The 16,072-nt window shown below is 57.9% G+C and overlaps 1 protein-coding gene across 1 annotated transcript in view; it reads left to right on the forward strand.

Moving 5' to 3' along the window:
- The first annotated feature begins 4,852 nt into the window (after positions 1–4,852).
- PRKCB (protein kinase C beta) overlaps positions 4,853–16,072 on the forward strand; it is a 100,771-nt gene continuing 89,551 nt past the window's right edge. The window contains exon 1 of the mRNA XM_023751479.1: positions 4,853–4,967. Within this exon, the coding sequence (XP_023607247.1) occupies positions 4,853–4,967 (115 nt within the window). The remainder of the gene's footprint in view (positions 4,968–16,072) is intronic.

Below are 16,072 nucleotides of genomic sequence, written 5' to 3' on the forward strand. Positions count from 1 at the left end.
CATCCATCCATCCATTCATATCCATCCATCCACTCATATTCATTCACCATTCATATTCATCCATCCATCCATCCATCCATCCACTCATATTCATCCATCCATCCATCCACTTATATTCATCAATCCATCCATTCATATCCACCCATCCATCCATTCATATTCATCCATCCATCCATCCATTCATATTCACCCATCCATCCATCCATCCATCCATCCATCCATGCATCCATTATATTAATCCATCCATCCATCCATCCATCCATTCATATCCATCCATCCATCCATCCATCCATTCATATTCATCCATCCATCCATCCATCCATCCATTCATATCCATCCATCCATCCATCCATTCATATTAATCCATCCATCCATCCATCCATTCATATTCATCAATCCATCCATCCATCCATCCATCCATCCATTATATTAATCCATCCATCCATTCATATCCATCCATCCATCCATCCATCCATCCATATCCATCCACCATCCATCCATCCATTATATTCCTCCATCCATTCCAGAAGGGCCTGGGTACCAGGTTGGACCTAATGGCAGTGAGATGTAGCCTCTTCCTTCAGGGAGCTCACAGCCTCGAGGGCAGACAAGTGCAGATCATTAAGTCGAAATGTGGCCACACTGCGGTCCCCTGGGAGCCCCAGAGGGCACCAGAAGTTGTCCGGAGCAGGCATGGCCGGGCTGAGTCTGCGAGAGGCGTGGGGGTTATCAGGAATGGGCAAAGCGTGTCAGGGCAAATAGGAAAAATAATGCCAGCTGTGTTTATTGAGTACTTATTACATGCCAGGTACTTTACGTAGGTCAACTTGCTAATCATCTTAACACTCCTATCATAGGTGTTCATATTCCCCCCTTGACACCTGAGGAAACGGAGGCACAGAGCCAGCTAACTTCCCAGGACTCACACAGTGAGTGTGGGTCTCAGGTTTGAGCCCAGGCAGTCTGGCTCCATGGCCCACAGACCTGCCCTGTCGCAGAGCGTGGGAACCACAGCGGCGGGGGAGGGGAGCTGTTAGCGCCCAGCCGGCTTCCCTGCCTCCCTCCTGGGTGGCGGCTCCTCCGGAACCTCTACCCCGAGCTCCCAGCCCCCCCTGTTCATGCAACAGTATTAACTTAGGTTCCAGGGTTTGCCCAGCGGATTCTGGACCCTTGGGTTCAGCACGGACGGGGAGGTCTGCCTGGATGAGCCTCACAATCTGGGCTCATTCAATCTGCCAATTCCCTGGGACCCTGGAGACCTCTCTCTCTCCCTCTCTCTCTCTCTCTCTCTCTCTCAGCCATGGGGAGTCGCCTCCTTTTCAGGTTAAAATTCACTGCCTTTGAGTTTTTTCCAGGTCACTGTGTCCACAAATCCCCCATCTTCCGCGTGGTTTCCTGTTGGAAGCCTGCGTTTGGGGCAGAGCCAAGGGGGCTGAAGGCTTTCAGCTTGTTGCCTGCTTCCCCCCCCCCACCCCCACCCCTGCAAGCTGGCTCTCTGCTCTAAAGGGAAAGAGAAGAGGGGAGAAAAGGGGACTGTCATGGTGATAACTCCTCATGTGTTAATATCTCAAAATTCCTCAGCGGAGTGTCAATGGGTCAGAACATGTTCATAAGTTAGGCTGCTGGCCACCAGGGGGCAGTCCTGCCTTGGAAGCGGCCCTCCCGGAAGGCTCTCTTCCAAGAGTTGCTCAGACCTTGTGGACCACAAGGGGGGCGTGGCGGAGGGGAGTAAAGTGGCTCCCAGGGCCCTGAGGCCAGGGAGAGGAGGGGCTTCTCCAGGCCACACGTCACAGAGCGGGCACAGGACCCAGCCCCTCCCTTAGACATTGCTGGTTAGTACCCCCCACCCCCACCTTTTAGCATAAAAAATGTGCAACAGACAGCAGCGTTGAAAGAATCTCACCAGGAACACCCACTTGTCCGCCCTGGGCTTCTGCCACCACATTCGCTGCACTTGCCTAATCAGTGTCCCTGCATCTCGCTCTCCCCCCACCAATCATCTCGTCTTTGATACCTTCTGAAGTAAGGTAAAGGCAGTGGGTCGCCCCCTGAACACTGCAGCATCAACTAGAACTCAGAACTTGTTTTGCTTTTACTTTTGAGATAAAACGTAATAGAGTGACGTGCACACATCCATGCGCGGTGGCTGCGTTTTGTGAGATGGGTACGGCCTCGCCCCGATCAAGCTCATCCTCTTTTCTGCCGTCACAGCGGCCACTGGGGCTCCGGGACAAGCCACGGACACCATCCCAACAGCACGCCCTGTGTGGCAGGCATGCACCCCGGCCCCCACACTCACAAGCTCGGGGGACCAGGGCCCATGGTACCCAGGATTCCTTAGAGTACCTCATGCTTGATGGTGGTTAGGTTTCTTTTTTTAAAAAGAAATTGCAGTGCAGTGAAATCGGTTTATTGAAAACACTACGTTGTGTCCTCATTGGAGAGAAAATTCCCTGAAACAAACTTGTTTCTCTGCCGTGGCTTTGTCATGAGGAAGCGAGTGAAGTCATAGCTGCATCTAGGGCACGCTGACCGTCGCGTTCAGCGTGTTGTAGGAGAGGTCTGCACACCCCCGGGGCCGGACCACACCCCCGCCTGCCCTTCCTTCACGGCCTTTGGCCTGTGAAGTGGTCGGTCGGTGTCCTGGACACTGAAGGAGACGGGGTTGATGGAGGGAGCTGAGGTCTTTGTACTCCACGTTTCTTCTCTTCTTCCCTGAGTGTTAAAGACGAATAAGAATGATCAAGCCCAAGCCCGGCCACCGCCCAAGGCCCCAAGCCCTGGGACCTGCTGCGTGTTGCTCCTCAAAGTCCCCGCCGAACCGCGTGAAGGGGGGCGGCCAGGCCTGCAGGGCTGCGCGGGCCACTGCCTGGAAGGAGGTGGTCCAGCAGTACTTGTCAAAATACGTACATATTACCCTTGGGAAATCTGTCCTGTTGGAATAAAACCCCAGCACACAGGGAAATAAAGTCCAGAACAAGTGTGTTTATTGGCGTGCAGTTCCCAGTGGCAAAGAGTTGGAGTTGCCCAGTTACGGTGTATCCATTCTGTGGGCTCCTGTGACACAGGTGCTGAAAACCATGAATTAAAATGGGTGTGTGTGACTCTACGGAGCTGGTCTGCCTGTGGGAACTGGTCCCGCAGATGTACGCACTTTGTGAAAATGTATCAAACTGTGTCATTATGATTGGATGCTTGTTATACTAGTATGTATAGTATACTTCATATGACACTTTTATTATTTAAAAGCTTAAATAATAAAGCTCTAACTAATTAAAAACCAAACGAAACACCAAAGCATCAGAACTACAGCTAATGCCCTGGAGCAGGGGCTGGCAAACTATGGCCTATGGGCCAGATATGGCCCACTGCTTGTTTTTATAAAATAAAGTTTTATTGGCACACAGCCACACCCATTCATTTCCATGTTGCCTCTGGCTGCTTTCATGATAGGCTGCATGGTCTGCAAAGCCTAACGTATTACTCTGTGGCCTTCCCTGGAAACACTGCCAACCCATGACATGGAGGGCCATCTCTGATGCACTGAGTGAGAGGCCTGCATTGCATAAAAATATATTTAGCTTGATCTCATTTCGAAGAAATAAGCAGCTGCGACAGATGCTTTCTATGTGTGGAGTTATGTTTGTATTTTTGTCAGGGAGGGAAGCAGGGAGTGGAAGGCTGCAAACCCTGGATTGCAGGGAGGGGTGGGGAAGTGGGACTGGGAGGTGCTGGGTGGGGAAAAACAGGAAAATTCTAAGTAGGAAAAACTCTTACCTAAACGTTCCACCAACCAGAGCAGTGAAACAAGTGGCTGATCCCAGCGACAGGTGTGGGTGACTGCGGACTGGGGGTGCTCCCCAGCTTGGGCAGAGCCGGGCCCAGGTTCTGCCTGGTGCTTTCGGGTTCTTGCCGTCATAGCGTGTGTCTTGCGTGGCCTCCACCCCCGAGTGGGGCCTGCTCGCTGACCCTCGGTGTCTGCCATCTGATGGCTTTCTGCCGCCCTCGTCACAGCATCCCCTCTCTGTTCCTTGCCCGGCTGAGCCCACCCGCCTCTAGGTCTGACTTCCTCGCCTTCCTATTCCGTTCCCCACTGTGTGGCCGGGCTGCAGAGTTCTGGGGGAGGTTCACGCTTCCCAATAGGCTGGCCCTGGCTGCTGCGAGCGCTCGGGGACCAGCAGCAGCAGCGTCGCCGGAGCTGGTTAGAGATGCAGATGTCTGGTTCCATCCAGCCCTGCACAGTCAGAATCCCCATTTCAACCACCTCCCAGGCGATCTGTACGCACCCTAAAACGCCATAAAACTCCTTGCTGCGGACTGGCAGGGGGACAGGGGAGTGTGTCTGGTCTACCAGGTGGTGGCTTTCCCAGGCCCTGTTCCCGTAAGGGGGTGGGGCTGCCACAGTTTCGGGGATGGGTAGGAGGCGATGGGGGAGAGCCATCCAGCCCCACCTCGGCCTCCGAGAAGGCCCTGGCCCCTGAGCCCAATGAAGCTCTGGTGTCAGTACCCCGGGGCCAGAACCCCCTTTCCTCCGTGGCGGAACCCACCCACGTGCCCTGCAATAAGACTCAGGTAGCAACAGCCCCTGGCTCAGCCCTTCACGTACAATGGTCTGAGCCTCCCTTCCCTGCTTTGCTGTGGTCTCCGCCCCCAGAAGGCTTTCCTTACTCTCTCTCCTGCAGCCTCCTGTTCTGGCTTCAAGACTCTAACTGAGCCAGTAGAGGCTGTGCTCACAGGGCTTGAGCGGCCTTAGGACGCAGGCCGGAGTGAGAGTCCTGGCTCCTGCTTACCCTTGTGAGCGAGCTGCACAGGCGCCTGCCCTGTGGCCCCTGTATGCTTCCTAGTGAGGGAAATGGACCTGAAGCAGACAGACCGTGATAAAGGCCTAAAGAAAGCAAAACAAAGCAGTGATGTGCTTGAGGGCGGCTGGGGGGTCATCGCCAGGGCCTTTGGTGGCGACTTGAATGGTGAGCAGGCGGGAGCCAGCTTGCTGGAAATCCAGGGAACAGCATGCCAGGCAGAGGGAACAGCACAGGCAGAGGCCCCGAGGGAGCAGTGAGGCCATGTGCCTTGCAGGAGCGGACAGAGAGCTGAGTGGCTGGAGCCTAGTGATGAGGCCGGTGGGTAGACAGGGGGCCGGCTAGGCCTTGTGAGGGAGCAGTGTGGGCTGGGGGTGTCCCAGGTGGCTCCCTGGGGGACGCAGATGGGCACAGATAGGAGGCGAGCCTTTGTTACTGCGCTGCCAACACTTACAGGATAATGAGGCCAGGCCCTAGCAACGCTGGTGGAATCAAGGGCGCCCAGAAGGCTTTCCCAGCCTCACATGGAACCCAGCAACACCCTGTGAGATGCTTACTAGTGTCAGCTCCGTGTTACAGATGAGGAAACTGAGGCAGAGGGAGGTTCAGTGACTCGCACAGCCAGGAAGAGGTAGAGCTGGGACTTGAGTCCCGTGCTCTGGGCTGGGGCACCGTTGACCCGCCTCCTCCCTCCTGGGGGCCGGTGGGGCGATGTTAGCCCCCTGTCTGCTGTGCTTCCTTGTGCGGGGGTCTTCCTCTCCGTGCACCCCTGGGGGCTCCCTGGGCCCTGCTGTTAGAGCGGCGCTCCCAGGCTGCAGAGCCGCTGCCTGTGCTGGTGGCGCTCGTCTTAGAGGCTCGTGGACGCGGGGCTGGGGCAGTGGGCGCTGGACGCGGGGGCGGTGGGGTGCTGGACGTGGGGGCGGTGGGCGCTGGACATGGGGGCGCTGGAACATAGGGCGGTGGTGGGCGCTGGACGCGGGGGCGGTGGGCGGTGGGCGCTGGACATGGGGGCGGGCAGTGGTGTGGGCGCTGAACGGCTCGTTAAAGTCGCACCGCTGTGAGGTGGCGGACCAGACCTGGGATTCCAACCCTGGGCTCTCTGACTCCAGGGCCCTGCCCCTAACCATGCCCCCCCGTCTCCTTGAGTGCGGTGGGCGCGGGGGCAGCGGAGCTGAGGAATCTGGAGGGAGGAGGGCACTCAGCTGGGGGGGGGCGATGGGGAAAGGTCACTGCAGTCTCCTGGGAGCTGCTCACTGACCAATAGAAGGTGCTCCCCTGGAGACGTGGGGACTCACAGGCGGGAGAAGCAGGGCCCAGGAGCGCTGAAAGGTCAGGTCAGAAGGTCAGGAAGGGCAGTGGTCCGGGCAGGCAGGTGGACTCGGCAGGGAATCCGGTAACCCCGACCCGCCGAGCTCATGAGCTCTGTGAAGCTCCTCCTAGATGGCGCCCAGCAGCGGCAGCTCTTACTCGCCCGCAGACAGGGCTGGGGCCCAGCCTTTCCGCTCCGGGAAGCTGCCCACGCCCTCAGCGCGGCTTCCGGCCCGATCCCACTGCCCAGGCGGCCCACCTCACAGGGCACAGCCACACAGGCCCGCCGAGAACCCTCCGCCGCCCGAGCAGCCCCCGATGGGCACGGTGCCAGGCGGAAGAGGGCCTTCGGGGGCAGAGGAGGAGGGTGGGCGCCTCCCTCATTCTAGACCTGCGCCCCTCAGCCTCCCTCTGCGGCCTCGGTCCTGGTGGTCCTGTTCTCGTTCCTTCCAGGAAACGGGTCCTGGCTCTCAGCTCGTGTCGCCGACCATTGACGAGCACGCCAAGACCCGCCCTGTGCCCAGTGCCGCTCTAGACAAAGGCAGATGGCATCAGTGGAGGACTAGACGGGTTTATTCCAGCTCAGGCTGAAGGCTTTCCTGCTGAGGCCCAGGCGGACTTTGCACCCTGGGGTCCCTGGCATTGCCTCAGGAGAGGCGACAGTGTCAGTGAACGGGTGTGACTGTGTTCTCAGGAAACTTTTCTAGTATTTGCAGAAACAGGGCAGCGGATTTGGCCCGCGGGCTGCAGGTTGCAGGCCCCTGTCCTGAGACAGACCGTGAAGTCGGTGAATAAGAACACCCAGCGGATGGGATGGCGGGTGCTGAGGGGAAAGTATAGCAGGAGGAGGGCTGGGCGGGGACAGGACTTGCAGAGTCAGATGTGTGGCCGGGAAGAAGGCACTGAGGCGGGGACATCGGAGCAGAGACTCTGAAGGAGCGGGAGGAGGGCGCATGCAGCTCCTGGCGGCAGAGCATTCCAGGCCGAGGAGCAGCCGTGCAAAGGCCCTGTGGCAGGAGCATGCGCAGCCTGCCTGAGGAAGTGGCAGGAGGCCTGGGTGTTGTGGTGGGAGGGCCGAGGTGGCACGGAGGCAGCTGCCGAGGGCTTTGTAATTCTCGCTAAGGGATCGGAGCGACAGCACTGGGTTGCCATGGCAGCCTTCGTGCGTGGGAACCCATTCTCATGGCTCCGGGAGCTCTGACAGCTCCTTTAAGTTATAAACGCCCAACTTCACTTCTTGTTTCCTCAACTAGAGGCAGCCTCGCACGGCTTTGTATTTTGTAAGAGGTACCAGGCATTGTGCCAGGCACTTCACATGCACCATCGTTTAATCCCCTGAGGTCCGTGTGGCTCTTGCCCCCGTTCGACACAGGAGGGAAACTGAAGCTCAGAAAGGTGCAGTGACTTGCCCTCGGTCACACAGCAAGAAGGGCCAGAGCCGGGGTTTGAACCCAGTCTGCCCTCATACGGAGATCCCAGTGCCCACATATACGAGGGCAGTGCTGACCCTCCAAGGGGGCTGTGTGTGTGTCAGTCAAACCCAACGGGAACCCTCCTGAGAGGGAAAGGCCCTCCGTGGGAACCGACCACCCGCCCTGGCTCCTCCATGTGCTGTGGGCGCAGCTGGACTCTCAGCACCGGACTTGCCTGCAGCTGGTCCGCATCGTTCCAACGCGGCCTCTTGGAAACACTTGGAGTTTTCTTGTCCGTCTCTGTGCATGATGTAACCACGGCTTTATTTAGTTGGCCATCCGTCCCGGAATAGTGTGCTCTCCATCTGTCTGCCTCGCTGTGGTCTGACTGAGGCCTTGTTTTCCTGGAGGGCGGAGGCTGCTGTGGGCTTGCTGTGCAGACACCCCCTCTCCCTCAGCGTACCCCCACCCCCTAATTGGGTGACAGAGCTGGGCTCCTGTTAAGTATGCAATGCAAATGAGATGCAGATGAGGGCCTGCAGTGGCAGGGGCCTGGGGTCCAGCTCTGGGAGCTTTTGTCCGGCCTCACCAGGAGCCCAATACACCAGAGAGTTCCTTCGCATCCCTTCTGCCACCCAAGGCCTCTTAATGAGGGCAGAAGTGGCTGCTCCCGCACGGCCTCAGACACCTGGTGCTTGGAGGCTAGAGAGGCAGCTAGCTTCCCGGGCTGTCAGTGCCCTGAGTTATGTCAGCTGCCTGCTGGGCTCCGAGGAGTGCGGGAGGGTGGGAGGGAGGGAGAGAGGTGGTGGGAACTGGCTGCTATTGTCGGTTCCTCCTCCTCCTGGCAGTTGCGGGAGGCAGCCACGGATGGCTGGATTGGGGCTCCCGCGGCCCCCATGGCCCTCCCAGGTGCCTGCTTCCGCTAGAGAATGGATCCTGCAGGGACGCGAGTGTGAGCTGAGAGCCTGTCTCCCCCGCCCCCCAGTTGAGGATCAATGATCCTTTGATTTTATTTCTTTTCGTCTAACCCACTGTCTTCACCTGTAGCTTGACAACATCCCAACCCCAGTGGCCTTTGAGCTGAGAAAGCAAAGTGACCCAAACTGCAGGAAACTGTGGAGGGGCTGGTGGGGTGCCCGGGGGACAGTCACGGAGCCAGCGGACGCCCCGCATCTCTGCTGCCCTCTCCTTGTTCTGTGGGGTGTGTGCCGTGCTGCTCCCCGACCCAGTCATTAAAGTCCCTCTAAATGTTAACATAAAACACACGAACACAAGGGCCCCGGTGTGCGGCAGTGCTGAGCTCTCCCCGCACCAGCACCAGGCCCAGGTGGGACGGGCTCGGGGAGCGTCACTGACCGGCCCAGCCCCGCGCTGGCGGTGGAGAGCTGGTCGGGGCCTGCTTGTGTGAGTCTGCAGGCCAGGCCCTCAGCCACTGTGGCAACCGGAGGGTTTAGGGATTGAACCTGCGACTTGGCTGTGAGGAACCTGCTTCCTTCTAGCCGCCCAGACGCACAGCTCCCCCTCCCTCCCCGCAGCCCCCTCATGCTTCCTGGCGGCTCACTGACCGGGCCGGCCACTGTCTCTGCCTCCATCGGCTCCAGAGACACTCCTGGGGCTCGCGGGCTACCGGGTCCCTAGACGGGACGGTGGGTCGGCAGCCCCTGCGCTTGGGGTGTCTTGTCTGCAGACTTCTTCAGCAGCCGCACTGCCTGCTGGGCCGCCAGGAGGGTGGTTGGCGGGGGCTTGGGGTCTGAGAGTCAGTGGGAAAGGCGTGTGCCCTGGGCCCGCTGTCTGGCTTGTACTTGGAAAGATGAAAGGCAGCTTTCATGGGTGTTTGCCCTCTGAAATCCTCTCCTCACCCAGCGGAGGGAGGGGCCGTCCTAAAAGGAGAGCTCGAGGCTTCTGGGAGCCTTCACTTGAAAGCAGGACCCCCCCTGCCCCCCCCCCCCAGCCTTCAGGCCGGTGCTCCCAGCCGCTCGCTCTCGCCAGCTCCTCTCTCTTTGCCCACTTGCCGTGATGTGTGATGTGGTCTCTGCTCCCCGTGACCTGGCTCCCTCTCGCCCTTGCTCTTCCTCCACGTACCGGTGTCCTGGCCACTTCAGCGTCTCCTTCTCAGAAGGGCCACCCCCGAGCCTTTTCCAAAGAAGCCCCTTCCAGGCCCTGTGTCCCCTTCCCCCGTCTAACACTGTTTCGTGGCGACAGGTATTTGTCCTGTGTATGTGCTTCTTGCCCGTCTCCCTGCACTGGATGGAGGGCAAGAGCCCACCTCAGTGTTCACAGCAGCCACTGCCACGTGCAGATGATGAAGTGCCGGCAAAGAGGGCTCGCTGGGTGGGCTGTCGGCAGAAGCAGCCACGTGGTGAAGGCCCCGGCGTGGAGGCGCGGTGCCAGGCGTGCTGAGCCCGCAGAGTGCAGCTGTGGGGACGGCTCAGGGACATCTGGGGGCTTGGGTGTTAGTCAGTGGTAGGTGGTAGGGAGTGACCAAGACTTGGTCTAGAGAAGGGATGTCAGTGGGATGGATGAGATGCACATTCGAATCCAGGAAGCGACAACAAATGGACAGGCGAGAATGAATTGGTGTGGAGGATGGGGGAGGACGGAGGAGTCAGGGATTAAGTGCGATTTGTGCTCAGGAAGATGTGTGGATAGTGGGTGCGACGTGCAGTCAGGGTTTTGCCTGGGCTGAGTCTGAGACGGTTGGGCTCCATGGGCGACTTGTGTCCAGTAGGCGGGGGGTCCGGCAAACGGAGCTGAGGTGGGGTTCTGGATAGAGTGGCAGAAGCTGAAGCGTTGGGGTGTCGGGTGAGAGAGGGGGTGGGAGGCAGCATGGTGGGGCCTGGGAGGTGGGGCCACTCCAGAGTGAGTGAGGAAGAGGAGCCGGGAGGGAGCAGAGAAAGTGCTCCGGGAGGAAGAAGGGGGCCGGCAGGGCTGAGGTCACAGGAGCAGGGAGGGCAGAGTCCAAGAAGGCAGGGTGGCCCCCACGGGTCAGGGGAGCACAGGCTGGGAACCAGTCACTGGATTCGGTCATGTGACGTAGGGCCGCGTGGAACAGTGGCCCTGGCTGTCACGGAGGAAGTGGAGAGAGGTGTGGGCGACGCTGCGAGAACGTGGGCTCCTGAGTGGTGCTGCCCCCCACCCCTACCCCCCGCCTTTCAGGACTGAGGTGCCTCTGCGCAGGCGGAGGGGGCGTGGGCTGCCCAGCGCACAGCTCAGTCCTCCAGGGCGGCCAAAGGGAGCTGCATCCTACAAGGTTGCCCCTTCAGGGGGAGCCCACCCCAGGGGTCATGGGTTCCTGTGGGGGCTGGGAACCAAAGCCCATCCCCTCTGCACCTGGGGGCCCGTCTGGGGCCACCCCCCCCAGAGCTCTCTGATGCATGGATGGGCCGAGGCCTTTGGGGCTGCACTGCTGTTGAGCTGCTGGTCACCCTCCTTCCTTCCTTCCTTCCCTCCTTCCTTCCTTCCCAGGAGGTCTTCCCAAGGGGGTCCCCGGAGCCCCGCTCTTGTCTCCACCTCGGAGTCTGCTCCCAGGCCCCGATTGGACGCACCTTGCCCACTGTCTGGGCACTTCCCCTTCATGTGAGCTTTTTTTTTTTTTTTAAATATATTTTATTGATTTTTTACAGAGAGGAAGGGAGAGGGATAGAGAGTTAGAAACATCGATGAGAGAGAAACATCAATCAGCTGCCTCCTGCATGCCCCCTACTGGGGATGTGCCCGCAACCAAGGTACATGCCCTTGACTGGAATCAAACCCGGGACCCTTTATTCCGCAGGCTGACGCTCTATCCACTGAGCCAAACCGGTCAGGGCCATGTGAGCTTTTTGAAGGCCCCGGCTATGCCCGGCGTGTTTCTTGTCATATCACCAGGCCTAGGCACATAATAAATGCTCATTAATTATCTGTTGAATCACTGAACAAACATGTTACTGGGACACACACAGGAGCACCCCGACGTTCAGTTCCCAGAGTTGTGACTCACAGAGCAGGGCGTGTAGGAGCCTTTCTGTGGGGGCCCCCACCCCTCCTCTGAAGCCATCCGTTCCTCGCGGTGGCTCTGTGTCCTCTGTGAGCGATTTCCAGTCGCCATCAGCCAGCGGTGGTCACGATTTATAAAACGCTCACACAGACCATTTGGGCTGCATTCTACATCATGTTAGTACAGAGGGGTTGTTCCTGGAGGCCTTTAATTTCCTGGCTTTCATTACTGGGAGAGTAAAATGTATCACTTGCATTCCAAAATTGATTTTTATTTCCCGAAAGAAGCCCATAAAAATAAATAACTTCTCGGGAGGGGAAAAAAAGAAAAGACTCTACACTGGGCAATTTGTTAAAAAAAAAAAGAAAGAAAAGGAATTCTGGAAGGGCAAAGCAATCTAAACGTTCAGATTGCCTCTCTCCCTTTCGTTTTTTGACTTTTATTTTGTGTGTAACTTGAGGCTTCCTGGGCTTTGTTGGAAAGCTGCTTGGACGGCTGCCTGGGACGGGCGACGGCGTGTCCTCTGCTGGGCTCACCACCTGCCCCTGCCCCGTGAGAGGCCGCGGCGTTATCTGACAGCAGTTGTACCGGGGGCTCTGCTGTGTGACAAACCGCTCCACCTGCAGTGGGGGTGACACAGCACATCTCCTTCAGGCTGTGGGTCTGTGGGAGGTTCCTCTCGCCGGCGCTGGCTGCGGGCCGCCGGGGCTGGGCTGGCCTCGCTCTCCTGTCTTGTAGGTGCAGCTGAGTGACAGCAGGAGAACCCTGGCTTGATCACAGCACTTTTCTGTTCAACAGACACTTCCTGGTCATGTGATATGGTGTTGGCCACTTTCTAGGCACCCGAGAAGCATCTTGGGGGGTGCAGGAGGGCGTCCCACGTTGCCCCTGTTGGGGACCCTCTTGACAACCGCTTTGTCAGATGAACCGTGACTCCTTTTAAGGGCACATTCTCGGGGCAGAGGCTGCCTGTCCCTGCATGCGGACGCGGACCGAGCGGGGCTCCGCACAGCTGTCACCAGGGTTCTGCCACTCGATTCCCGTTTCTCCTTCGATGTGGACCTGTTACGCAGCGCCTGGCGATCGCAAGCTTGACCAGGACCACGTGAACGGCCCTTCCATCCTGGCTGTGTTTTTCTGGCTGCAGCCTCGAGGGAAATGACTTCCAGCCTTTGCAGTCCCTGCCTTGCACGCGAGTTATCGCTGTTTTAAAATGAGCTGAGCTGAGTGTTCTGGAACCCAGTGACCCCACCCCTGCCTTTCAGAGAGCAGGTCTTTGGCTTAAAGTCCGTATTTTCTGACCTGCCGATCCCTGCATGGCTCAGGTAGGAATGAGGCTCTGAGGTCTAAAGTCATTCATAGCAATAGTCTCAGAGACTCAACATCCGGGACGCGGCTCTTGAACTCCGTGTTGATAGTGGCAGATGCTTAGAAGCCCGGGAGATGCTTCAAAGGCCTCGAGAAAATTGACCTTTGAACTGGGTGATCCTGGACAGCCGGCTGAGCTGTCTGCACGAGGTTCATCCTCACAAGCTCTTCTCAGGACTCTGTCTGCATCACATGGGCTAATGTGCCAGGGGCTAAAGCGAGTCACATGACCAAGCACAGAGTCAGGCTGTGGAGAAGTAGACTGGCATCTTTTTTTCACTGGCATTTCACCTTCTCAACCATAGAGAGGAGTATGTAGGAAGGGGAGATACCAAGTAGTCTCATTTTATAGCTGACAAGCTGAGATCAGAGAGGTTGAACAACTGGCCTGAGGTCACACAGCAGGCTAGCCGTGTAACCAGCCCACTGTGTGTGATCACGCTCACCCTGCGCTGCCATAGTCTATCTTTCCCGCCGTCATTCCCTCCGCCGCTCCCTGTGGGGACTGTCAGCGCCGTTGGCCCCTCACTGAGCCCTGGAATATGCTATTCTCAGTACTCATCCGTGCCGAGGGATGGCTGCGGTTAAGGTTTTGGGGGGTCCTAAGTTATATGTGGATTTTCGACTGCCCGGGATGTCAGTGCCTCTAATCCCTCACTCCTCAAGGGTCAGTGGAAGTGGGTAGTCTGTCCACGTGTATAGTTGACTCCAGTTTGTAGACGAACTCTCCCATCCACGTGTTTCTGGTTGCTTGTCTCAGCAAGGGGAGGTGTGGGAGGGGAGCACCAGTCGGAAGATAATCGGTGCCCCCAGTGCCCTCTGCGTCCTCGGCTCCTCAGCCCCTCGCCAGGACCCCTGCTGTGCTGAGCAATGAAGGGGTTCATGTCGCAGCAGCGGGAGCTGGGATCGCCTCCAGGCCCAGCGCGCCCGTCTCAATGGGTACGGCTGCTGGCTGCACAGCCTCCAGCCCCGCGGTGAGGGGTAGGATGCGAGTTCTAGATTTAAGAGCCTTTGCTAATCCAAATACCACCTCCCATTGCTCATCCGTTTGCATCCCACCTGCCTTAAACATTTTTACCATTTTTTGTTTGTTAATCCTCACCCACCCGAAGATATTAGTACAAGAGAGGGAGGGAGGGAGGAGGGGGAGAGAGAGAGAGAGAGAGAGAGAGAGAGAGAGAGAGAGAGAGAGAAACATCGAAGTAAGAGAGACATATAAATTTGTTGCCTCCCCCATGTGCCCTGACCGGGGCCAGGGATCAAACCTGCAACCCAGGTACATGCCCTTGACTGGGAAGCGAACCTGTGACCCTTGGTGTGCAGGCTGATGCTCTGACCACTGTGCTGCACCAGCCAGGGCCATTTTGCCATGTTTTAGATGTCTAAGCCTAAAGCTCAATATGTCCCCCATCATGCCCCCTCCCCCCACCCCCACGATGTGCCAGATACACCTTCTGAGAGGACAGGATGCTGTTCTGTGCTCTCTCCCTGAGGGAACCCAGACATCTCGCTGCCGGAGAGCAGTGGCGTGTGTAAGACAGACGCTGCACAGAACGTGTGGCCGTAGTTATAGATGAGCGGGCAGCGCCCTCGGAGGGAAGCCTGAGCCCACGGTCTTAGAGGCAGGGCCACGTCACGGTCAAGGGTCCATCTTCAGAGCCGGGGAGCCCGAACTCAGATGCCGGCTTTGCTGTTGCCAACGGCGTGACCGTGGACAAGCCCTTTAAGCTCCTCAGCCCTCAGTTTCCACACAGTAACGTGGGGAGAACAGTACTGTGCACGTCATGAGCCTTTCGTGAGGGTAACGTGAGACAACAACGTGGATAGCACGTAGGACAGTGCTCGGCTCGTCGTGAGAGCGCGTGTGTCCCTCGCTATTATTATTTAATCTGTAGTTCTATCACATTTTGGAATACATCGTTTTTTGCTTCCTAAAAAAAGAACAGAAAGAACAGGGACTTAAATTCGGTAGGCAGTGCTGAGTCATCAGACGGACATGGTAAGATCTGCGCTTTGAGAAGATTAATTTGTCTGCAGCCCAGGCAGGCCTGGCAGGAGGGAGGTGAGGTAGCGGGTCCATCGGCGGCCGACACAGCCGTCCAGGCTGTGCTGTGCAGAGTGGCAGCCTCTGGCCACACGTGGCTGTTTATACTTAAACTCATGAAGGTGCATAAGCTGAGTAACAGTTCCTCCGACACAGTGGCCGCCTTTCAGACACTCTAGCCACCCGTGCAGGGCTCTGTGCGCACACAGACATTTTCACTAGCGGGACGGCTAGCCAGGACTCTGCTGCCGGCCTCTGCTTTTACCAGAGGCTGTTGGGGAGGAAGGTGGAGCGAGCTTCCAGAACCGGAAAGCCAAGGACCTGCACCTCTGTCCCTTGGTGATGCCTTGACGACTTTCCCTGGGGCAAGCTGTGGGGCGGGGGGAGGCCTCCGGGTACAAGTGACAGAGTTCCCCGATGTCAAATCATGACTTAAAACCTCAACCTGTTACCCCGCCGCCAAAGCCAGCTCCTGGCCCGAACTGCGGGAGGAGCGTTCTCAGTGGGCAGGCGCCGCGCCGCCGACAGGCAGGGTCCCCGATGCTCACCTAAGCTGCAGGCAGAGGCGTGGGGTGGAGCAGAAGCAGTGACGCTCTGCACCAGCTGTGCTCCAGTCACAGGCGGCCCTGGGGCTGGCCTGAGCGTCTGAGTGCGGTTAGGACGTCTTCCGGAACACGCCAGCAGTGTTCTGTACCCGCTGGCGAGTAGCTGGGACCGCCTGAGGGGCTGCCCACCGTCCCTGCTGCTCCCCGGTCCTCTCTGACCTTTCCAAGCCCAGCCCCTGAGTTAGCCACTGGGCTTACCCAGGGCCGCCAAGGCCCCGTTCAATGGGGAGGATGCCATCAGTGCTGTTCACTGGGACCGGGTGATGCCATTTGGAGATGTTTTGAATATAGCGTGTGTCTGTGTGTGTAAGTGTCTCTGTGTGTGTGTCTCTGTGTGTGTGTGAGTGTTTGAGTGAGTGTGTGTGTCTCTGTGAGTGTGTGTGTGTCTGTGTGTGTGTGTCTGTGAGTGTGTGTGTGTCTATGTGTGTCTGTGAGTGTGTGTGTGTCTGTGTGTGTGAGTGTGTGTGTCTCTGTGTGTGTCTGTGCGTGTGTGTGTGTGTCTCTCTGTGTGCGTGTTATGGGTCTGTGAGTGTGTGTGTGTCTATGTGTGTCTGTGTATG

The sequence above is a fragment of the Myotis lucifugus genome, unplaced genomic scaffold (genome assembly GCF_000147115.1).
Source record: "Myotis lucifugus unplaced genomic scaffold, Myoluc2.0 scaffold_22, whole genome shotgun sequence".
NCBI lineage: Eukaryota > Metazoa > Chordata > Mammalia > Chiroptera > Vespertilionidae > Myotis > Myotis lucifugus.